The 24,859-nt window shown below is 39.0% G+C and overlaps 1 protein-coding gene across 1 annotated transcript in view; it reads right to left on the bottom strand.

Moving 5' to 3' along the window:
• LIX1 (limb and CNS expressed 1) overlaps positions 1-14,946 on the bottom strand; it is a 48,603-nt gene extending 33,657 nt beyond the window's left edge. Inside the window, exon 1 of the mRNA XM_082623121.1 lies at positions 14,818-14,946. Coding sequence (XP_082479247.1) covers positions 14,818-14,899 — 82 coding nt within the window. The 5' untranslated portion in view covers positions 14,900-14,946. The remainder of the gene's footprint in view (positions 1-14,817) is intronic.
• Between the last annotated feature and the right edge of the window lie 9,913 nt (positions 14,947-24,859).

Here is a 24,859-nt window from a genome sequence, read left to right as displayed (position 1 = left end):
GTGGGTCCTTCATTACCTACAGAACACATAACTTCTTGGCAAGTCATAGAAGACCCTATGTCTTGATACTCTTTCTCATTCCAAACTTCCTCAAGTCACCTTCCAGGCCCCTCAGGCTCTCATGCTCCCAGGCCTACTGAACCAGAATCTACATTTTAAACAAGATTCTCAGGCAATCTGATGCACACTAAAGCTTGAGAAGTCCTGAGTAGGATAGGACGAAGTTGCTATTCTCATCTCTCTTATCATGTGCCTATTATATGCCAGGCACTAGGCATTTTCTCATTTAATTCTTACAATACCCTCTAGAAATAGGTATTATCATCCACAACATAGAGATAAGAAATAAAAGATGCTCAGGATACAATCACACAGCTACTAAGTCTTAGCCTTGGGATTTTTAACCTAGTTTGGTCTGGGTGTATAGTCTAGCTCTTTGCTCATCCTGAGCCACTCCTAATTATAATGGAATTTAAGTTGTTTTCATGCATGTCTACATCTATTAGAAGCGTTTTAGAAGAAGAATAAAGGTTAATTGAATATTTGAATGTCATCAAAGGTATGGAAGATGTGTTGACTTTGTGAGGCTGTTGGTAGGAAAGGTGTAGGAGGCTCTGCACAAGAATTACTTCACCTACCATTTTCTATGGGCCATTTTTCTGATACTTGTTCTTGTCAGTCAAACAAAGTAAAGGGTTAATATCTGTATTCTTTTCATACAAGTGATATGACACTTTCTAGCTTGGAACTGTCACAATGAATGAGCAGTCTGTGTCATGTGAACAGGTATCCTGATTAATCTTCAGCTAACACTTTGCTCTGGTTTAAAACAATGTTGTAAATACCCACCAGCTGTGGGCTTCAGAGGGGGCTGTGATTAGGCCTACCATTCCAGTCCCTTCTTTCAAGGAATAATGGCTAAAGGAGAGACCACAAGAGGAATAAGAGGAAATGACAAAAGACCAAGGAGGGCTTTGGAACAGGCTTCCTTTGAAGAGGGGCATGAACAAAAGTCAAGGTCAAGTTTCTCTGTCTGATTGTGCCTGCCACCTCAGGATCAGGAAGCTACCATCTGGAATACATGGTTTTTGGCTATGCATTATTTCTCCCAAAGTTTAGTGAAATTCTTTCTAAAGAGTTTCTACTTTGTCTGAATGGACACTAAAGGAAAAGGGCTTTATCAACAGACATGACAAGATAAATTGGTCATCCATAGTGAATCTGGACACCAGACAGGAGAGAGGTAGTGAATCCTCAGCTGGAGACCCAGAGAATGCAGATGAATAACAACTTGGCTGATGCTGGAGCCAAGCTGAGCAACTCTCCGACTTCAGGGTTTAACACTACAGGTCATCTATTGGTCTTGCCTTTGTCAAGGTAACTGATGTTTAACTGGTAAGATTACTATAAAGAAATAGAATGTCCAACAAACACATGAAAGAATGCTCAACATCACTAATCATTAGAGAAATGCAACTCAAAACTACAATGAGATATCACCTCACACCAGTCAGAATGGCCATCATCAAAAAATCTACAAACAATAAATGCTGGAGAGGGTGTGGAGAAAAGGGAACACTCTTGCACTGTTGGTGGGAATGTAAATTGGTACAGCCACTATGGAGAGCAGTATGGAGGTTCCTTAATAAACTAAAAATAGAACTACCATACTACCCAGCAATTCCACTACTGGGCATATACCCTGAGAAAACCATAATTCAAAAAGACACATGCACCCCAATGTTCATTGCAGCTCTATTTACAATTGCCAGGACATGGAAGCAACCTAAGTGTCCATAGACAGATAAATGGATAAAGAAGATGTGGTATATACATACAATGGAATATTACTCGGCCATAAAAAGAAACGAAATTGAGTTATTTGTAGTGAGGTGGACGGACTTAGAGTCTGTCATACAGAGTGAAGTAAGTCAGAAAGAGAAAAACAAATACTGTATGCTAACACATATATATGGAATCTAAAAAAAAAAAAATGGTTCTGAAGAACCTAGGGGCTGGACAGGAATAAAGATGCAGACGTAGAGAATGGACTTGAGGACATGGGTGGGGGAAGGGTAGGCTGGCACGAAGTGAGAGAGTGGCATGGACTTATATATACTACCAAATGTAAAATAATTAGCTAGTGGGAAGCAGCCACATAGCACAGGGAGATCAGCTCGGTGCTTTGTGACCACCTAGAGGGGTGGGATAGGGAGGGTGGGAGGGAGACACAAGAGGGAGGAGATATGGGGGTATATATATAGCTGCTTCACTTTGTTATAAAGCAGAAACTAACACACCATTGTAAAGCAGTTACACTCCAATAAAGATGTTTTTTTTTTAAAAAAAGAAAGAAATAGAATGTTAAATGGCTGAGGCTGGGGGTATGGGAGGAAGTGGAAGGAGAGAGAATTGTTGGGGAGATCCTAGGAACAACAGCATGAAATCCAGTTCCTTTTTGTGACTTCTATCAGTTTATAACATCTGAGAGTAAAGAAAGCAATTTAACCTCTGAATTGACTTTGCACATCAAACTTCTTAATGAATTCCATTGCTCCAAATTGTTTTCTCAGACACATGTAATAGACCCTGTTATGGACTAAACATCTGTGTCTCCCACAAATTCATATGTTGAAGCCCTAACCCCTAATATGATGGTATTAGAAAGTGGGGACTTAGGGAGATAGTCAGGTTTAGATGAGATTATGAGGTAGAACCCCATGAAGGGATTGGTGTCCTTATAAGAACAGAGATACCACAGCTTCCTCTCTCTGCCTTGTGAGGACGCAGCAAGAAGGCAGCCATTTGCAAACCAGGAAGAGGGCTCTCTCCAAAGTACTGAGTGTGCCAGCAATTTGATCTTGGAGTTTCCAGCCACCAGACGTGAGAAATAAATTTCTGTTGTTTAGGCTACCCAGTCTATGGTATTTTGTTACAGCAGCCCAAGCTGACTAAGACAAACCTCTTCAGCAATTTTGAAAATTTTCACATCAACAAGACGACAATTTGCTATGCAGTTTATAGACATTAGTGTGGATACTTTTTTCTTCACTGTGTTTTAAAATCTGAACAGGATAGAGTTTTCAGAGTGGTAATTAGATCCCCAAGCAAGTCTTTCATAAATGAGGTTTTCATTTTCTCCTTCCTCAAGCTTTCTCTTTGATTATAAAGTTCAGCATCAAACTTCACAGAAGGCAGTTGACCAACGAAGACATCCGACAATGTGGAACACTTTGACCATCCAACCTTTGACCCTTTCTAGCAGAAATCCTCAATTAGCTTCAGCAAATGCAGTGTCTTTACTTGTCCTTGAACATATACTGCATATTTTTTCCCTGTGTTTTGGTTCAAGTTCTCCTTCCTATCCTGAGTATTGTTTCTGCTCCTCCCTTCTATCCATCCAATTTATTCTCATAGTTCAGAGGAAATGCCACGTCCTCCATCACGCCTTGCTCACTGGTTCTAGCTCATATGAATGTACTTTTCTGTGCTCTTATTCCATTAGTGGCCCTATGTCTTAGCACTTAATCTCCTATAAGCCATGTAATAAAATAGATGTGGTGCTCCAGGCTAAATTTATCAAGTCAGACTTGGCTGGACTTACTTCTGGCCAGAGGAATGAAATGTCTTGTGATAACAATTCATCTTACAGAGTACAGTATTATGTTATTTGCCTCACAGCTGACTGATTCTAGAGGGCAGGCACTCTGGTTCATTCTCCTCTGTAGCCTCCTTGGTATCTAGCACAGGGCTATTCATCTAGAAGCAGTAGTTGAATTCATTTGGAATCTAAGAAAACTACATATCTGTACTGTGCAACTGAATGAACATACAGAAGATAGGTGAAGGTACTACGATTCATGGAGAGATCAAGACTTCCTTCTAGATAGGAGATTTCTTATATGAACCACCATGGTGCCCACACAGCATGGATGTGGTGGTGGCAGCCATGGCTCAGATGGAGATGGCTGAGGCGGTGCAGAAAGATGAAGCCTGGGCAGAGTAAACATGTGATTACAAGTTGCTTGCCAGCTGGGGCTTTACCTTCATGATAACCAGGACTTAGGGAAATCCTGAACAGGAATGGTAAGTACTTTTGTCTCAGAGTGTCAATTCTAATCCATTTATGTTGACTGCCTGGAACACTGTGTTGAAAAGAATTTGAAAGTAGTCTCTGGGATCAGGAATTGTGTAACAGAACACCACAATTAACCAGCAGTGAGGCACTGGTCTATCTGGTAACCCTGTCTTTGATGGTATAGAGTAAAAAAAAAAAAAAAAAAAAAGCAGTCAAAATAGGCCTCTGTTCATAAAGGCTTACAATTTGATTGCAGAAATAATGAATTCATGATATAATTTGTTAACAAAATACTAGACTGCTACATTATAGAACAGAAATGATTTTAAGGTAATATTTAAAACTTTAAAATTTATGGCACAATGATTAAATAGATTCAAGGGGAAAAGGAGATAAATGTGAACTGAAAAGGCTAGAAAAAAAACATGTGTAGGGGGACATCCCTGGTGGCGCAGTGGTTAAGAATCCACCTGCCAATGCAGGGGACACGGGTTCGATCCCTGGTCCAAGAAGATCCCACATGCCGCAGAGGAACTAAGCCCGTGCGCCACAACTACTGAGCCTGCACTCCAGAGCCCGCAAGCCACAACTACTGAACCTGTGCCAAAACTACTGAAGCCTGTGCACCCTAGAGCCAGTGCACTGCAACTACTGAGCCCACGAGCCACAGATACTGAAGCCCGCATGCCTAGAGCCCGTGCTCTGCAACAAGAGAAGCCACCGCAATGAGGAGCTCGCGCACCACAAGGAAGAGTAGCCCCCACTCACCGCAAGTAGAGAAAGCCTGCGCGCAGCAACGAAGACCCAACGCAGCCAAAAACACATAAATAAATTAATTAAAGAATAAAAATATGCATAGGAGGAGGGCCTAAGCTGAGCCACCTCAGAAAAATGAGATTTACACCGGGATGGGGGAAGGGATAGAAGCTGTGCTCTCAAAGGAGTGAGAGTGGCATTTGACAAAAAGAGTAAGAAAAACAGTAATGCCTCAGCTGTGGAATTATGTATGGGAGCAATAGGCAAGGATGCCATTAGGAAGGGGGTACAATTTGATAAGAGACAGGGCAAGGGGAGTTTGTTTCTTTTAATAATTGGAAATTTATCCTATTGTTCTGGTGCCTCAGTTTTACCCAAGTGGGAGAGAAAGGCAAGAGCACAGAGTTCCTTGTCCTTTGTCTTTGCCTGAGGTGATGTGCTGCCTGTAGTGGCTCCATTCATGAAGAACAAGGGCACAAATACTTGGAGAGAATGTGCGGTTGCTCTTATGCATCTGGGTGAGCCCAGGAAGGATGTTTCTCTGGGAGGAGCTTGGGCAGAAAATCTCCATGAGGAGTGAGTAGGAGATGCAGCAAGCAAGATAATGCTCCTTTTGTAGTCTGGAAGGAGCATGAAGCCACTCAGAGGGCCTTTATCCTAAAAACTCAGAGCTTGTCATTTTCATAGATTGGACACAATGAAGATGCTAATAGGGACACATGATATATGTTTTCATATGGGAACTCTGAGATGGAGAGGATGTAAATGCCCCATGGATTATAGAGTGTGTTATACAAGAGTCCTCAAATACAGGCTTTGGTTCGAACACAATAAAACGTGTACTGCATCTTCTATCTCCACATTTTATCAACAGGCAGGCAGTTTCCTTACATAGTTAAAAGCATGGACTCTGGAGCCAGAATGCCTGGGTTTGAATCCTGTCTTTACCGCTGTAAGAAACCTACCTAGTGCTCCTGTTCTATCTGTAAAATGTAGTACTTACCTTACAGGGTTGCTGTAAAGCTTAAAATGGAAAATGCTCAGAATAGAGCTTCACACATAGTAAGCACTAGAGTGTTAGCTATTATTTGTGGTTAGTGAAGGTGAAGGAAGAAAGGAAAAGGCATGATTATATGCTTGCATGTTGCATCTTTGAGACTGACTGTTCTTGTACTGGAAACCATATCATTAAACATTCTAAAAATAGTCTCAAATCTGAAAATTCTCTAATTGGACACATTGTGCTTTTTAATTTATTTCCAAAATATGTGAAGAGTTCAGAGATGGAAAAAAGAAAGCTCTTTTAATATCATTCACTCTTAAAGTCAAAGCTTAAAGTCAAATGGACAGAAAATAAATAGATGAAATGCTACATGTCTCAAAATCTGGAGACATGGATGTCTGTCACAATTTTTCACTTTCTAATAAATGCTAATGGCAATAGAACTGCTCTTAGCAAAAACTACAGAGAGGGGCTAACTCTTATTTGAAATCAATGTTAATGACTGATTGTGCTTCAGGAAAGTAGAAACATTTTAGTTCATTGCCCAGTTCAATTACCTAATACCAGGTAAGTCCTGCCTGGAAGACAGTCATTTGTCAGTAATAAGGGGTCTTAAAAGTATGTTATGAATGTTATGTTATGAATCTCTAAGAAAAAGAGAAGCAATTTCTTTATGCCTTACATGAGAAAAAAATTCTAGCTGGGCAAAATTTCCCTTGCCAAAAACAATTAAAGACAAATTGGAAAGGCAACCAATTAAGGATAAACCATTAAGAGGCTTTCAAGATGATAACCATATTTTTAAATCGATTCTCTGCCTCCAAACAGATGGATTTTTGTTATGCAATATTGTAATATAATCTTTAAATTACCCTTAGCAGGTGATACTTTAAAATAAAGTTAATTAGTATTTTCTGTTCTAGCAATTCAATCATGTACAACTTGTTTTTGTCAATGTGATTCCTTAGATTTGTTGAGGAGAAATAGGAAAAGGACCCCCAGATAATTTAAGGAGCAAGCTCAAGGCATGATGCCAATTTGCCATTCATGCAAAATGGGGTACCTTTGGGTCTTGTGCTTGGCTTGGCTAACTCCAGGACACTGACCAACAGAGCCAGCTGTCTAAACATTTATAACCATCCTCAGGCTTTGACAAGTTTTGACCAGGCTAATGGAATCTTGCTGACACAGCTTGTGTGTCATGTACAATATGTAGGAATCTTGGGCCCCTTCTTCTTTTCTGTAGATACTCTTTCAAAGGTAGCCACAGCCACACAACAGAGCTGAGACAGCTAAGAGTCTTGCTTTGTTCCCAGCATTATTTTCTTTTAGTAACGCTCCAGAGTCAGTGCCTAGCTCCTTCAGCAGCTGGGAAGCTGGTTGTGTTTCTTTTGTTTGCTTTTTCTTTTTTTCTGGTCTGGTCCCCATTCTCTACCCTGAACACTTTCTTTGAGGGAATTAAGATCCTTTGGGTTGTTTTTTATTTTACAAAATTAACCTCTTGGGAGATTATCTATAATATGTAAAAAAGTACATCGTGCGTTTTGGTTTAATTTTCACCTTTAGAATTTTAAATTGCTGAACTGTAAGTCATCTGGGGAGAAATTTAAATAACACTTAAAAAATATCTTTGGATGTACAAGGTAATTTTTTAAGAAGGCAGAGGGGAGAGAATATCAAGGAACAAGAGGGAATCACAAAGACATTAAAATAAAAGGTCATTAAATATATCACAATTGAACGGCAGCAGCAATAGCAGGCCTGAGCTCCCAAATGTGCTTTATCTGTGCACCATGGTTCAAATGATGTCATCCAATCACAAAAGCTACATAGACTAAAACCTGATGTAATCTACTTAACCAATTAGGAAGTATATATTGATATCTTTCCCATGTGCCATTGGGCACTGACATTGCACTATATTTAAGAGACTTTGTAGGACTGTTGACTTTAGATAACCGAGGATCCAAGATAACAAAAAACAAACAAAAAAATCAAACACTGTTACTTTGCTGACCAGTTGTTTAGTTAGAATGGCCAAATCTGTGCAAATGTGGCTTTAGGCATATAACATACCTTCCCAGGGTAGAGTCATTATAAGAAAGCTCTCCATGACCCTGCCACAGCTATCCAACTAGGGTTTATGTACAAGGCACGGACAGAGTTTGGCCCTAAAGAGCTTGGTGCACACAGAGTTGTGTGACCCAGAGTTGAGGGTAGACCCTGAGGATGAATATAAGGACTGGCAATCTGAGTCACTGCCAGTGTGGTATATGGGATAATTTGGGCTGCTTTACCAAGGCCAACCTGAGGCAGTGTTCTGGGGAAGTTGCCTGAGGTGGCTGTGTTTATTTTCACAGCCCATCCTTCTTCCATGCTGCCTCCTGTTTCATGGGGCTGTCAACTTAACCCTGCATGCAATTAGGCTGTGATTAAGGTGTCAATGGATGATGGTTTAGAAAGTACCAGTACCATTTATTTCATCATATTTCACTTGACAATGGGAAAAATCTTCCCCCTTTTTGTGAGGGAGAAAATAAACAAATCAGCCACCAGAAAAGTCTATTGTGCACCTGCTAGGTGCCTGGTCCTGTGGGAGACACCTTGGGGGTTACATAGAAGTGCAAGGTATGGCTTTGCCCTCCTGGGACCTCCAACTTAGGTGTGGACAAAAACATGCCAGCAAAACTATAACTCATAGTTCAGAGGCACATAAGAAAAATGTAAACTACACTATACAGCCCATAAGTGTGAAAGGGGTAGTGACTAGATGATGGGTTCCCACAGCTGCATTAATGGGATGAGATCAAAATAGGGATCAACTGATTATCATCCCAGTAGAAAAAAAAAAGCAAAACCATACTTCAAACAGTATTCTAAGGACACCAGAGAGAGAATGTAGAAAACTACAGGGAGTGTAATAATTGCCTATTTTGTCATTATTAAACTTTCAGTAGGTTTCTTTTTTTTTTCCTTTTTCTTTTAAAATAGGATTTTTTTTTTTTTTTTTTTTTTGCGGTATGCGGGCCTCTCACTGTTGTGGCCCCTCCCGCCGCAGAGCACAGGCTCCGGACGCACAGGCTCAGCGGCCATGGCTCACGGGCCCAGCCGCTCCGCGGCATGTGGGATCTTCCCAGACCAGGGCACGAACCCGTGTCCCCTGCATCGGCAGGCGGACTCTCAACCACTGTGCCACCAGGGAAGCCCCTAAAATAGGATTTTTAAAACTGCCTTGACAGACTAAACTTATATGAGCATTTGAACATGGAAGAAAAGAAATAAGAGCCTTTGGGGTTAAAACACCAATATGAAATGTATTAAATAAAGAAGATTCTTTTATGAAGGGCTTCTAAAGTTGTCTTACATTTCTTAAATCAATCTGTAGCACATAATCAGTAAAACCGTATCATTTAAACAGAAAAATCATAACTTAGAAACTCACCCTTGTGCAGCTGTATCCTATTATGGGCTGTAACTTAACACATGAGTTTCAGAAGTTGTTAAAGTTGAGTTCAGGCTAACAAATCTTAACTGTTAAAAAAAAAAGCCTATGGTGAGATGAGACAGCAGATCATGAAGAGACACCAGATTTGATCACAGGATGGGTGCCACTCATATTTTATGTTGATTTGTTAAATCTTATTTATATATTAAGAAATAAATGTATTAAGACAGATATGGCCATTAAGTGATCAAGAAGCCACTTCTTTTTTTCCATTTTGAAAAATTTTCCTCTGGCACTAAGACTTTCAGTATTTAAACTCTGCCAAATGTATCTTTACTGAAAAAAGGAGAACAGTGCTTATGCCACAGATAGCTGAAATGAAATCTGCATTTTTCTTTTAGTATAAATTCAAATAAAAATAGTTGTGTCCTGTAATAGATAAAGTAAAACTAGCTTTTGAATAGGTTTTTTCAGTAGAATGGACATCCACAGTTTAGATGCTAAAATTATCAGAGTTCAAATTACTGTAATTAAGATGCCATCATTAATCCAAAATGAGCTAGCAAGCAGTGGAGTTTTTTGTTTTTTGGGTTTTTTTATAACAATACTTCACTTTTTAAAAAAAATTTATTTATTTATTTATTTATTTATTTATTTATTTTTGGCTGCGTTGGGTCTTTCATTGCTGCACACGGGCTTTCTCTAGTTGAGGAGAGAGGGGGCTACTCTTCCTTGTGGTGCGTGGGCTTCATCATTGCTGTGGTTTCTCTTGTTGTGGAGCATGGACTCTAGGCGCACGGGCTTCAGTAGTTGTGGCACGTGGGCTCAGTAGTTGTGGCACATGGGCTTAGTTGCTCCGTGGCATGTGGGATCTTCCCGGGCCAGGGATCGAATCCATGTCCCCGCCATTGGCAGGTGGATTCTTAATCACTGCGCCACCGGGGAAGTCCCTGTTTTTTGTTTTTTAACCATGCTCTTTCCAGCACACTTTCTGTGGTGGAATGCAATGCAATACGTGTAGGAATTTTACTGCACAAGTGCCTTCATCCCTCACATCCTACTCCATTCCTTTATGTGAAATGCAAAAACCATAAATGTATCATCAAATTTATAGATTTTAGATAACTACTCTAAAAAGCATGGGATGGGGAAAATACTTGACTCCTGAGAATTTTTCCTGTCTTGCATTCCATACAGCCAGATTCATGATTGCTAAGATGTTTTTAATAGCTCTATAGTATGGTCCAATTTTTCCAAAGGGTAAAAATGTACTTTTTGAAGTATTCACCTAACTGGTATAAATACAACCTTTCATGCAGAAAATGTCTCCTCAAATGGAAGAGTTAATGCACTTCAAATATGTGAGAAAGTTTTCTTCTAATTGTGCAATGTTTAGTTAAATGTTCCACCGTATTTTTTCATTATAAAATTTTGGGAAACATTAGTGAAATCTAACAGTTCACTTTATAAATCATTGCTAGAAACCAGCATGTTCTCATGGCTTTAATGATAGCTAAGATAGTTTTTAACTATCTGAAAAAGTTTGCCTTGATTTTGGCCTTTATTTAGTGAAAGTGGTTTCTCCCTGTAGGCATGTATTGCATCCTGCCTGAATGGGCAAAAGGATTCTTGCTGTGAAAAATCTGCAATTCTCTCCAGCTTAGTATCAGGAAGTATACCGCAGCAGTTGTCAATATAATCTTTTCCCCAATACAACATGCGGCCATACACTTCCAGAACTAATCTACGATCACTGCTAACTCTAATGGACCCCTGTTGCTTACACTTGAGTGTGACTCCACCTGCCTTCTCAGCCTTGTCTCCACCTCCCCTGATGCACTGTTCCTGTATTGCCTGATCTGCCTTTGGACAAACTGTTCTCTCTCCTCATAAATGCCCTTCCCTTATTACTCTCCTGTTACACTCCTGTTCAGATATGCCTATTTAATGGGCTCTCTCCATACACCCAGAAGAGTCCATTTCAGTTCCACCTCTGTTTTCCTAACAGATACTGCCATGACAGCACAAATGACATGGTAATGTAACATCTCTGAGAGGCAATGTCTTGCAGGGCTAAAGGTGAGAGGTTGGAAGATAGAATTTGAATCCTGGCTCTGTCACTTTATTAGGTGTGGCCTTGGGCAAGTCACCTCAACCTCCACAAGCCTCAGTTCTCTCACTTATAAATCAATAGTACCTACGTTATTGGCTTGCTGTGAAGAGTAAACATTCTTAGCATAGTGCCTTAATCACATGATGAGGACTGACATCTTAGCATTACTATTAATGCATGAAGGAGGATCCCAAGATGGCAGATAAGCATATTATGCTCTTGTAATTTGAAGGGTTAACGCTCAGAGTAGGATCTGAAAGTGCAGACATCTTGAAATCATGGGGCGGTGATTTCCTTTGGGAAAGCATGTGAGAAATTGTTAAACAGGGGCAAACAGATAGTAAGCTCACACACAAACTCTCAAAAGAGCTGACAAGGGTTTCTTTCAGGATAGCTCATCTTTGGTTGTGACACATGACACGTGAAAAGAAACTGGATGTTGCACAAAGCCAAGAAGGAAGGGCAACATGGACATATGCCTTAATTTCTCTGCAGAGAGATTCTGTCTGGTGGTAGAGACTTCCAGAGATACCTGTTACAAAATGGAGTCATTTAGGTAGTGGAGAACAGTCCAGTGTCAGCTTAGATGAGTAAATTACAAACTGAGAGCCCACCTCATTTAAAATTTCTTTCCATTATTTTTCATGTGAAATGCAAAATAGAGAAAAAGGGAAAAATGTCATGAAATTTATTTCCTTTCAGGAAAGAAAATAAAAAACAAATTACAACTTTTGCCAGATGAACACCTGTCTAAAACAAATGAGAGGTTTAATGCATTACAAAATGTCACTTGGAAGGCCTCCTTGGCTGAGAAAAACATTCATATTTTATTTCCTTAAATGAATGTAACTATCCCCACGTGCATCGGTCTCAGACCAGAAAACTCTCTGGGTACTTTTCCTGACCAACTTGAAGAGAAAATTCAATTTACTATTGCTTGTTTTTAAACAAACCAAAAGCCAAGGGAGGGCAACAAATTAATCAAATGATCGTTTACATTCCTTGTATTATATGTTTCTGAAGAATAAAGAGAAAAAAAACTGCCTTTGCATCACAGAAGAGAAATTTAGAAAAACACTTTTAGAATGTTATTATTATTTTTTTATGCTCCTTTGTTCAACTGTGCACGGTTTTAAGCATTGTTGAATTGGCTTTTCATCTTGTAGGAAAGCAAGGTAGCAATTTTTTTAAGGACTTGGCAGTGATGTGTTCAAGTGCTTAGCTCTTTCCTTCTGGCAAAAAGAGACTGGCCTGGGGTGGGGGAAAAGGAGCCAACAGTGACTAGGAGGAGAGGAGGCTGCTTAGAACCTGCTATTCAAGGTTGATAGTAGCTTTTTACAGACTGTGTAAAGCAGGATTGTGGTGGCAGCAACTTATGGGTGTGCCAAAGAAAAGGAGTCCATGTGCTAAACCCTGGCACATACATGGTAGGTTGCCGAGGCATGGCATAGGCCCTAGGCAGACTTGTGATGTCTGCCCCAGAAAGTAAGTGAAATTGTTCCCATTTATTCCATGAGGATGGTGAGTGGTTGGATGTTTGGATATCATAAAAACCCCTGGCACAGAAATCTGCCATTTGGCTTACTTTCATTTAGTCATTTTTCAGATTAGAAACACCTGAAGGGAGAGGCTCAGAAGTTAAAATTCACACCTATTAAGCCATGCAAGCAGTTGCAGAGTGGCAGCCCATTCTAGGGTAAGCAGGCAATGCTATCTGACGAAATTTAAGTTCTATGTTAAGGAATGAAATATATAAAACAGGACACTTCTTTGCTTTTCCATATAAAAGAGTTCCCACAAAGGCCTGGATGATGGAACCTAACGTATGGTTTATTTTAATCCTTTTCTGTTTTATTCTCTCTGGTAAACTGTAAACAATTGCTGGGATTTAGTTCAGTTCAAAAAGTGGGCCATATAATTTCAGATTAAATTTCTTAAATTCACAATGAACTCAGTGAAAAATTTCACCTCTATTTCCTTTTACTGTTTCTACTATCCAAACCCTCACCATATGATCCCTGGTCCTCTACAGTTTATCCAAAGTCTTAGGCAGGTCAAGATCCTTTTTACCCTTCACTAGTGAATTCAGTGCTATTGTAGGAGAGAGGCATTCTTTCCTCCCCTTTTCATTTAAAAAAAAACATGCCAAACCTGAATAGACTCCAGGCTAGACTGGGGGAGGGAGTGGTTTTTATTAGTTCTAACATAGCTATTGACACATGCTTGAAGACAATATTTAAAAGAAAGCGAGAAGGTAAGAAAGCAAGAGAAAGAGTAAGAGGAGTAAGAAAGCAAAATAAAGAAAGGAAGAGAAAAAAGGAAGAAAGAAAAAAAAAGAAAGAGCAGGCTTTCACTTTATGCCCTAGTGGGCAAATGGGTTACAATTTAATTTCTAAGAAGAACATTTTATAGAATAAAATTGCCTAACATTTCTTTCTCTTCATCACACATATGAGAAATATAAGCTAAAAGGACATCTGGAAACGAACATTATTCAGAAATCAGAAAGCAAAAATACAAACCATTGATGTTTTGATGGAGACAAACATACGAGATTCACAAAGAAGAAAGCTGTAACTTATTGAAGTAAAAAAAAAAAATTCCATATGCATTTTACCTTTTGGGCAGTTCCATAGCAAAGTTCTGTTTCAGAAGCCCTTTGTAATATGAAACCCACTGTAGATAAGATACAAGGTGAAGATAGTCTGTTTTGCAGCAGCAGGAAATCAAATTGGTTCCAGAAACAAAGTTACATGATAAATGGTCTAACAGTATTGCTAGAATTGGAAATCTTGATTGAATTATTTTTCATAACCATTAAAAAAAGATTTTGAAATAACTTTGCCATAGCTGTTTAGATTTTTTTGGGGGGGAGAGGGAGGGCGTTGTTGCAGAAGTGGGAAGACATCTCATTTTACTGGCCTTTTAACTAAAGTGTTATAATTTGTTATCAAAATTTAAAAGCTCAGTTATAATTTATTAATTTGTTTGCAACAAAAAATTTCAAACACAATACCTTTTTAACATAACTAATATATGGTATGGAGGATTAACCAGGTTAAAAAAGAGATATACTTTATTATCATATTCAAGTTATTTTTAGTTTTAATCCTAGTACCAATCAGTCTTGATTTATTTAAAAATCATCTGGAAAAGTTCATTAAGTCTTAGGCGAATCTTAGATTTTAAGACAGACTTCTAAACAGTTAACAAGATGTATCACTGACAAAATATCCCAGCGACTGATACCCGTAGGTGAAATGAAATTATTCTGTCTGAAGTCAGGAACAAGTTAAATACCACTTAGACCACAGCACACGACTACAGAGATTTAGGAGAAAACATACTTAAATAGGATGTGACTAGACATTTAGGACTATTTTCTAAAAAAGTCAAAAAACGTTTTTCCCTTCAGTACTTACAGTCTTTGAAGACTAGAGCCGGGTCTCTGTGAGGCAAGACTTGGGCAATGATGTGTCTCAAGGATTCCAAGGTTCTGTCCATCTTAGGTCTGCCTGTGCAAGTCTGCTGCACAGTGTCCTCATGCCTGAATTCTTGCAGTCCTGGTCTGAATTTGTGCAGCTCATTGATGCACAGGATTACCAAAGAATCTCTTTTAACATCTGCCAATCAGACATTTCCCAGAATCTAAAGACCCCTCAGGGGGCCCTCCTCCCAGGCTCACTTATCTTTGTTGTATGCTGAGCTAATTAGCTCAAAAGGCTGGCTGACAGGCGGGTTCCCATTGCTTCCTTCTGTTAAACACACCCACCTACAGGCTAGCTGGGGAAGCTCACTAATCCTGGGAACAGCTTTCCTCTCCAACCAGATTTTGCCTGAATGGCGTGCAGCTTTCTGACTTCCATATTTTTTTTGGTCACTCATCTTCTAATGTGCTGTCTTCGGGTATATAGAAGCAAGAAGGTTATTTCTCAAGAAAGTTTCCTTAGTAGCAAAGGAGTTTGCAGCTCAGGACTTCCAGCTCAGAATCAGTATAATCTAAATTCTTCTCGGTAAAGAAGTGCTGTAAAGATTGTGGATGTAGACAGGCACCAGATCATGTATTGTATTTGAATTCAGGAGCATCTCTTTGGGAGCCAAGTGTTTAATTTTTTCACCCACCCAAATTATAGTCACTTTTTTTTTTTTTTTTTTTTTTTTTTTGCGGTACATGGGCCTCTCACTGTTGTGGCCTCTCCCGTTGCGGAGCACAGGCTCTGGGCGCGCAGGCTCAGCGGCCATGGCTCACGGGCCCAGCTGCTCCGCGGCATGTGGGATCTTCCCGGACCAGGGCACGAACCCGTGTCCCCTGCATCGGCAGGCGGACTCTCAACCACTGCGCCACCAGGGAAGCCCCTATAGTCACTTTTGATGGGCAGTGGCAAGTAAAATCTCATAGTCTGTGTTTTGACTTGCTTGGGAACATTTGTTTCCTTCTTTATCCTTTGAGGCAAATCGTTCCCAAGATTGACTTTAATGAATTCTGATATCATTCACTTCCTTTCATTTCCTTTCATGATAACTTTTTATATTAAAAATTTCAGAAGTAAAAATATATTTTTCAAAGAATATAGGTGGTTATGAAAATATCTGAAGAAAACAAAGCTGCTTTTTCTACCGATGTCCTACACCACTCACAACAATGTTAAATAGTCCTTCCACAGGAGACATGTCATAGAATTCTACTGCAGTAATAAGGATTTAAACCAGATATAAAAGAACTGATTTTAGTGGCTGTAACCTATGTTAGTTGATGATGGCTTGTTGAGGACTTCCTCACTTTTATTTAAAATATTTTTCCAGGGTAGGCACAGGAGATCGCTTTCCAATGTTCTTTCCAATACTCAGATTCCATAATTATGTTGTACTATATGATTAACTGAAACCGGTTCTTTAAAGACTATATAAAATGTTTTCCATGTGATCAGCTTCTTCGGCTACTTGGTAGAAGCGGTGGGCATAATAAAAGGAAACAGAAGGAATGAGGCTGTAATAGTAATTCCTATTATAATGACCATCACCTAGTAAAATGCCCACAGAGAGTATGCATATGCCACACACAACAGACATATAGGATTGCCCCAGAATGCAAAGATATTATAAAAAAAGAAATTGAAAGAAGTCACACTTCTTTCATAGGGTCCTGAAGTGTACTTTACATGGGCTGTAACAAATAGGAAATCATCAATGTCCTTGCCATCCAGTTCATAATTTAAGAGAGAAAATAGATGGTCTGTAGACAAAAAATTATTATATATTGGTTGGATATGAAGCATAAATGAATGCAAATATTTTCAGTGTGATACTGAGTTAGAAACCAAGATATTTTAGGTTCCCATTAGAGGAACAGAAAAAATAATATGGACTTCTCAGAGGAGTGAGACTAATAATATAAAAGTAGAAAAATTAGAAATAAGTCTGGGATTTCAATCAATAATGGACTTTTTATGGGCTTAAATTTAATTCCAGTAGTACATAAAGTATTTTGGTTGTGTAGTGTGGTGGAAGGAACACTGAATTTGGGATTAGTAAGATCTAGGACTTGATTTTAGTTATCTGCATAACTTTGAAGAAGTCACTTATCTTCTCTGGACTCGGAGTCCTCATCTAGAAAATTAGGGGTTTGAGCCAGATGCTCTCTTTCAGATCAAACATCTATGATACTATGGGTATATTACAAATGAGCACAAATATTATCATACATTTTCTAGCCTTCTGGAAAGTCATATATTTATTTCCTAAAAGCTAGACTGTCTTCAAACAAATCACTGCTATTCTCATAGTCAACTTCATACCCATTCATCAATAGTAAGGGACACATATTCATAGAGTGAATTAAAAGATACTCACCACTAAAGCTAACTAAAACGAAGGGTAAACATTAATAAAACTTATCTTCAACCTCCGTAAGATTTTTTTAAAAAGGCAAACCGTGAACATCTGCTTAGAGAACCCCAAAACAGCTTTGCAAAGATAATTTCATAGATATCATGATCTTTATTGGGTTATATTTTAAGAAATAATAATAAAAAAAGAATTCTAGAAAGGTGGATATACAACATTCCAACTGGATAGTATATTTGCTTCTTTCTAATTAGGCCCAGTTCTTCAGCAGATGTTTTCTGAAGCCTTTGCATATTCATTTCTTCCTTGTCTGCCCTTAAAGTCTTCTTACCTTAAAGTGCTATTGTGAGACTGTCTAGAAAAACAACTCAGTGGTTTCTCACCATTCTCTCTGATATAGAAAACACCTGATGAAGATGGAAGAGCCTGAGAAACCCCTGTGCAGTGTGCCTGTTTTAGTACATATTCTACAGTTCACACATTAGATTTCCCTGTCAACTGCAACCATCTCTAGTCATATGCCAAAAGCAAAATCAAAGTATTGAAACAGGGTAGATGACTACAGTGAAAACCAAAACGATATTTTTAGAAATCCCGTTAAGGGTACCACTCAGAAATATGAGAAATGGAATCGAACTGACATATTCAGTGTTCAAAATTTATCACCCAATGGTAAAAGTGGAAGGCTGAGTGCAACAGCACACACAAAGCTCCCAGAGAGTACCGAAAATAATACAGATGAGTAATATTCTTGCTGTTAATTAGTTCATTACAGGTAAAAACTGATAAGGAGGCAGGGGCCACCAATTGAAATAACATCCAGAATGTTAGAAAACATAATAAATGCAGCGAAGAATCATCTTCGGTTGAAAACAGGAAGTACCTCCACTATCCTCCTTGCTGTGTCACTTCATACAATGCTTGGCCCTGGAGGAGGAAGATGGGGTAGGTGAAATAGGAGAGTTGGCCTGTAGGTGAGGCTACAGTGACCTTGATAAGAGTACAGGTCCTGAAAGATTTTAGCACAAGCTATGCAAACTCCAAAGAGTAGGCGTTAAGTAACTGAGTCTGAGCTTATTTAGAACTATTCAAAACAGAAACAATGGGGAGCAATTGACAGCAGCTCCTTCTAGATTCCAGTGGAGATGGGTGGGGGAACTGGTAGGTCCTAAATACCAGATTGGCTGAAGAGGGTCAGAGCCCTGTGCAGTGTTGCTGGGGGCTTGGGGGAGGGGGAAGAAGGGCAAGGCTAGGAAGAAACTGACTTTGCAGGGGTAATGACTAATGACTGTTCAGTGTCAGCTTTGTTTAGCCTCAACTAGGAAGAGGCCACTAGGAGGAATGAAAGGCTGGTTAGCATCAACTTTGTTTACTCTCAACTGGGAAGGAACAAGTAAAAGGAATGAAATGGCTTCTCAGTGTTAATTTGTTTACTCTCAACTGGGAAGAGACCAATGAAATGTTTGAATCAAGGAAGGTATTAATGAGAGGGTCATTTGGAAAGGCAACTTCAAATTATCAGACAAAAGAAGTTTAAAAACACAGGCAATGTAAAAGAACTTTATCTCAGATATTCGTTCATTGATATTTTGTTCTATTCAGGAAATCATTATTGAGTACTAATCTGTTGAACTAAATGAATAATTAGAAAATTGATAAATCTCCCATCTACAGATTAAAGGAATGTACATTCTCTCATTTTTATAGAAAATTATGAAAAATGCTTTCCTGAAATAATTTCCCTCCCTACCAGATAAAACCACTAGTGAACTGCCCTTTGTCTTTGCCAGGGCAGTCAGAGAACCAAAAAGCACAATGAAAGTAAACCCTTCATTTATCTGCACCTTCCGTTTCATATAATTTGGGAATCCTGAATGAGCCCACGTCATCTTGTTTTGTGTAACCAATTACCCAGCCCAATCTTGGTATTTTGTCTCCAAAGAGAAGTAAAATAGATTCTTCAAGAAATACTTTAGTAGAGGCCGAAGATATCATTGGAGGAGGCTTTGCTAGTTCACGGGTTAACACTTCCAAGATAAACAGAGGTATTTAAAGGTGCAGGAATTTGGAAGTTCAAATTTACGAGATTGGAGATAATGATGCCAAGCCCCTGGGTCATGAGATATGTGTTCTATGAAAACTGAATTGACTACCTTAACTGTGGCTGGCTGACTTCCAGCATAATAATGTATTTTGAAAAGAAGAGTTAAAAAATTTCTTTAGCTTGCTTTTAGAGTGGACTATGCCAGTGGCCTTTACAACAATGTTTTATCTTAATAAATGTTTATCTGATTATTGGTTCCTCTCCCTCTCCTTGCGTTTTCTCACAGGACCACCACCCCTACTCCCCCTGCTTCCCGCTTTCCAGGATAGGAATTTATTTTATTGGTTGTTGGGGAAAAAACATATAAGCTGTGGCTATAAAATGATCAGATCATCTTAAAAGAGTTACCTGAACTCCAGTTAAACAAAGGTCTAAACCACCCAAGTACACTGGTTTTCCTACCATTCACCTTGCCGGTAGCATGAATTCCATCTTTTCTCTCACTCCCAACCTTATTCAGTCTATGTGACTTTGGAAAAGTAATTTTATGTCTAAAGATGTTTTCCCATCTCTAAAATAAGAACTCCAGTTTTATTTTTTTATCTAAAAATAAAAATAAAGATGCAGTCTTCTATAAGGGGCATGCTGGGGGGGGGGGTGAGACACACGCCCAGTTTACATAGACTAACTAGAGCTACCCTCTTCCTTCTTTAGATAAAGTCACTTTTCTGGGGTATGAGCTGTATGAAATGTTTAAATCTTTGCAACAGTGAGCAAGTTAAAATGAAAATCTAGACTATGAAAAAAATATTTGATTAAAACAAACCTAGGGAAAACGTTTTTGGCTATAAACAAATGACAAAACTGAGATTAGTTGATGGCAATGTTAGGTTCAAGCAAGCCAGTAACTTCACTGCTCTATATATTTTAGATGAAGCTTCCTGTAAAGACTGCATCATTAGTATACTCTTAATTCAATTCAGGCCACACTTACGGATATGCTTACATTAAGATAAAAGCCTTGTGCCCATCCATTTCACACTGTAAACTATAATTTCCATTTCACTTCCTATGCAGTCACCACCAGAGCAATGAACTTAGCATGCATCCTGCTGACACAGAAGAAACATTATTCCTTTTCAAATTTGTTTAAAGAAGGAGGGATAGGAAACTGTATAGGAAGGGGGCTTATTTTTCCACAAATTGAAAACTGGAGAAAGACCAAGGTAGACAAAAATATATTCTTCTTATCCTCTCAAGGTACCTCATTAGCCTTGAGCTCAAGGAAAAAGAACTACTCCCCCGGCACCATCCTGCTTCCTAGGGAAAACGTTTTTGGCTATAAACGTTTTTCCACCTCCTATAAATCAGAAATATTCCACTCAGGCTTCAGTCTACTGAGATGGGTTTCTTGGGTCCGTGAGAAGATGAAAAGGCTTGTTATGGAAAAACAAGTGAAAAAACCCACCCACTTTCTAAAAATGGAGGAACTTTGTGAAAGATAGGACTCAAAGCCTGGACCTGGTTGTGAGGACTCTCTTTTCTCATATCTCCACGGCACCAGGAAGACAAGTCACAGTCTGTGGATCTTAAGTGACTTGTAGAATTTAGACCTCTGGGCTGGAAACAAAGGTCTAAACCACTCGAATACACTGGTTTTCCTACCATTCACCTTGCCGGAAGCATGAATTCCATCTTTTTTTTTTTTTTTTTTTTTTTTTCTTTTTGCGGTATGCGGGCCTCTCACTGTTGTGGCCTCTCCCGTTGCGGAGCACAGGCTCCGGATGCGCAGGCCCAGCGGCCATGGCTTACGGGTCCAGCCGCTCCGCGGCATATGGGATCCTCCCAGACCGGGGCACGAACCCGTATCCCCTGCATCGGCAGGCGGACTCTCAACCACTGCGCCACCAGGGAGGCCCCAAATTCCATCTTTTCTCTCACTCCCAACCTTATTCTGTCGATGTGACTTTGGAAAAGTAATTTTACATCTAAAGATGTTTTCCCATCTCTAAAATAAGAACAAGGCAATAAAGACTATAACTCTAGTATGATAGAATAGGATTCTATTCCAGGTTGTCTTAATTGGAATACTTAGGCGGACAACATGATAACACTTTAGATTCTAGTTTTCCTCCAATCCATTGTCTAACATTGACAAAGTTCCCTTAGTTCTACTCCCTCCTCCCTTTAAAATCAAATAATTGCACTGCTTAAAATCTACACTCTTTTTCCTAATACATCAAGTTAAACTTAAAATTTTTCATATATAGGATGGATAAACAACGGTCCTACTGTATAGCACAGGGTACTATATTCAATATCCTGTGATAAATAAGAATGGAAAAGAATATGAAAAAAATATATAACAGTCACTTTGCTGTACAGCAGAAATGAACACAACACTGTAAATCAACTATACTGCAATATTTTTTCAAAATCATCTTTAATTTGGACCTTTGCCACACAACACTTTACCCCATGTACAGTATAATAAGCATACTACATTAATTTCTGACTTGTGAATTTTCTGCATGATTTCCTCTTAGCAAGCTCTTTCAGTCTACCTATTCAACCAAATCCCTCCCCCTTGCCCAAAACAACTCACCAAAGCACTCTGGCCTTTCACTTATCTACTATCCTTGGAATTTCCTCAGCACTAGATCAGTGGTTATCAGGCTCTTTTAGTATAGTCTTTGTATGGTCATGTAACTGTTGTGTGTTTGTTCCTGTCTCTCCAAAAGACCTTCAGTCAACAAAAATTTATAAACCTGTGTACTCCTTCCCCAGATACCACTTTACACACACCAAACCACTTGGAAAACTGATGTGGACATGTTTTTTCCTTCCTAATGCAGGCCAAACCTCTTCTACCAACAGCAGAGTTATAGTAAGCATGGTGTTTTTTTGATTCATTTATTTCAAGTGGTTTTTTTTTTTTCTAAATGGAAGCACATAATACTGTGACAAATATCCTAAATAACATTTATCAGCATGCTCCTATTTATGGGATTAAACCTACAATAATTTGATTCTAAATGTTACATAATTTTAATGTCATCATTATTTATAATACTAAGGTAAAAGAAAAACTTAAGATCTTTAAAATGTATCAATATTAGTCTTTTTGAGTGCTGTAGGCTTTGGAGTTATTCCCACACTCCCAGTCATTATGCAACTGTGCAGCTCATGACTATTCCGAACTTTACCTCATCCCCAGTCATTACAGTTGCAGAGTACTTCATAAAGCACATCAAGGGCAAACTAAGATATGGCCTGATGCTCTCTAGGAAGTTGTTCTGAGGAAGGATGAAGAACAATGAAGGTGAGCCTTGGCCTACCCAGAGCACTGAGTGTGACATGAAACAAACCTACACCTCAGGGAAGTGCTCTGAACTCAACCCCCTATCCTGTGGAAATGGCTGATAAAACTGTGAGGCAGCAGGTTTACCTGCTAAGTTTTTTTTCTTTTTTTTTTTTACAACTTTATTGGAGTATAATTGCTTCACAATGGTGTATTAGTTTCTGCTTTATAACAAAGTGAATCAGTCATACATATACATCTGTTCCCATATCCCTTCCCTCTTGCGTCTCCCTCCCTCCCACCCTCCCTATCCCACCCCTCCAGGCGGTCACAAAGCACTGAGCTGATCTCCCTGTGCTATGCGGCTGCTTCCTACTAGCTATCTGTTTTACGTTTGGTAGTGTATATATGTCCATGCCTCTCTCTCGCTTTGTCACGGCTTACCCTTCCCCGTCCCCATATCCTCAAGTCCATTTAATTAGGCAACTGTGTGTTTTGTCAGAAAATTTACAGTGCACTTAACTAAAAGATGGATTATCTTGAACTGCACTAACCTTCCAGTTAGTACCATTTAAAGATCTTTATGATTCTGGAGAAAGCTCAGAAGCCATCTGTACGCCAAAGAACAGACTGATGGTTACCAACACCGCAAACCTGGCACAAATACTAACTGCATACCTTGCAGGAAAAGCTTATTTCCAGGGAACACCAAGTAGACAATGGAAAGCTGCAAGCAAAGTATCTGTACATCTTGATAAAAATCATAGTTGAAATACCTTGAAAAATGGAAAGATCCCTCTGGAATCTCCCTTTTGGTAATCTTAAGTCATTTGAACAATACATACACTAAACATACAGTCAGCCCTCTCTATCCTTAGATGCAGAACCCGCTGAGATAGAGGACCCACCATCTGCGCTTTTATTTAAGGGACTTGCGCATGAGAGGATTTTGATACTCACAGGTGGTCCTGGAACCAATCCCCAGGAGATACTGAGGGACCAGCATCAAGCACTGTGCTAAGTTCCTGTAAGGTGTTATTTCATTTAATCTTCAGAACCACCTCGAGACAAGGACCATAAAATGTCATTTACAAATCAAAAAAGCGAGGTTACAGAGGCTACAGAAGGTACCTGAGAAGTGGTAAAACCAGGATTTAAATTTTAAACTCCCAGATTCAACAAGTGTTTTGAGTCACAATACAGTTTTACTGTATTAGTAGTAGACTTAAATTTTTTTCTTATTGTTCACTATGGATGTTTTAAAATGTGAGGGTTACATCTTGTCTGATTAAGGCAAAGTCTCTAATTTCTAAATGATGGCTACTCAAAAACATCTTTTAAAAATCATTGTGATTGGACCCAGAATAATTTGTTTAGGTTTGTACATTTGACTAATTTTTTCTGTAACTCACAGGAAATCTTAGGCTATTAAAGGTAAGCAGCACTATGTTTATTTGCCTTCTAAGTTCCTCAAATAGTAGTTAAGCTTTTTATATAATAGGTACCCAAAAAGTGGACTGAGTCAACTGAATAAAGCTGAGTAGGGTGAAGTCATATAGTTTCCCAAATTGCTTTTGAAACTTTTAATATAAGAAAATGTATTCCAAAATAAATATTCTGTGGTTCTATTATGCTGTCTTCAACATTGTTATTAAAATGCTTTAAAGTAGATTATAAAAAATGAATACCTGAATTTAAAGATATACCTAAAATTCAAAGCTATGTAAATACTTTCCAAATTAGTATAATTTTCAAAGGAATTAGATTTGACATTTTCTTGCACCTGTATTATTACAGTGATTTTATTAGATAGGTCTTGTGAAGGAACAGTAGAATTAATTTTGCAAAGGTTAAAGGGAATCTGCTGTCTTTGTCAATCTTGGAAAAGAATCTGCTGTTGTATCTCCTGGCCAATGCTAACTACAGATGCAAGTAATTCAGACATCCTGGCTGGTGACTGTGGGGTGACACTGCCATCTAGTGGCCATTTTTCACTGCAAGTGACATCCCTCTTCCGGGCCATGCTGTTGCTGAAGAGACTGGATTATCATCAGGTACATGTACCTAAGAACCCACTTTCACATCTCACTGGATTATAAAGTCTTTGAGGGAGAAACCATGCCTTACGTATTTTCTTTTTTCCTGCACCCAGTGAAGGGAGTACAGCTGAACGCGGGGCCTAATTAGGGACGATGACCCCCAATCCAGTTGAAAATCCACCTATAACTTTACAATCAGCCCTCCCACATCCACAGATTCCGCCAACCTCAGATCA

Source organism: Mesoplodon mirus, assembly GCF_964341445.2.
Source record: "Mesoplodon mirus genome assembly, chromosome: 5".
In the NCBI taxonomy this organism is placed as follows: Eukaryota; Metazoa; Chordata; class Mammalia; order Artiodactyla; family Ziphiidae; genus Mesoplodon; species Mesoplodon mirus.
This window is presented reverse-complemented; position numbering and strand designations above follow the sequence as displayed.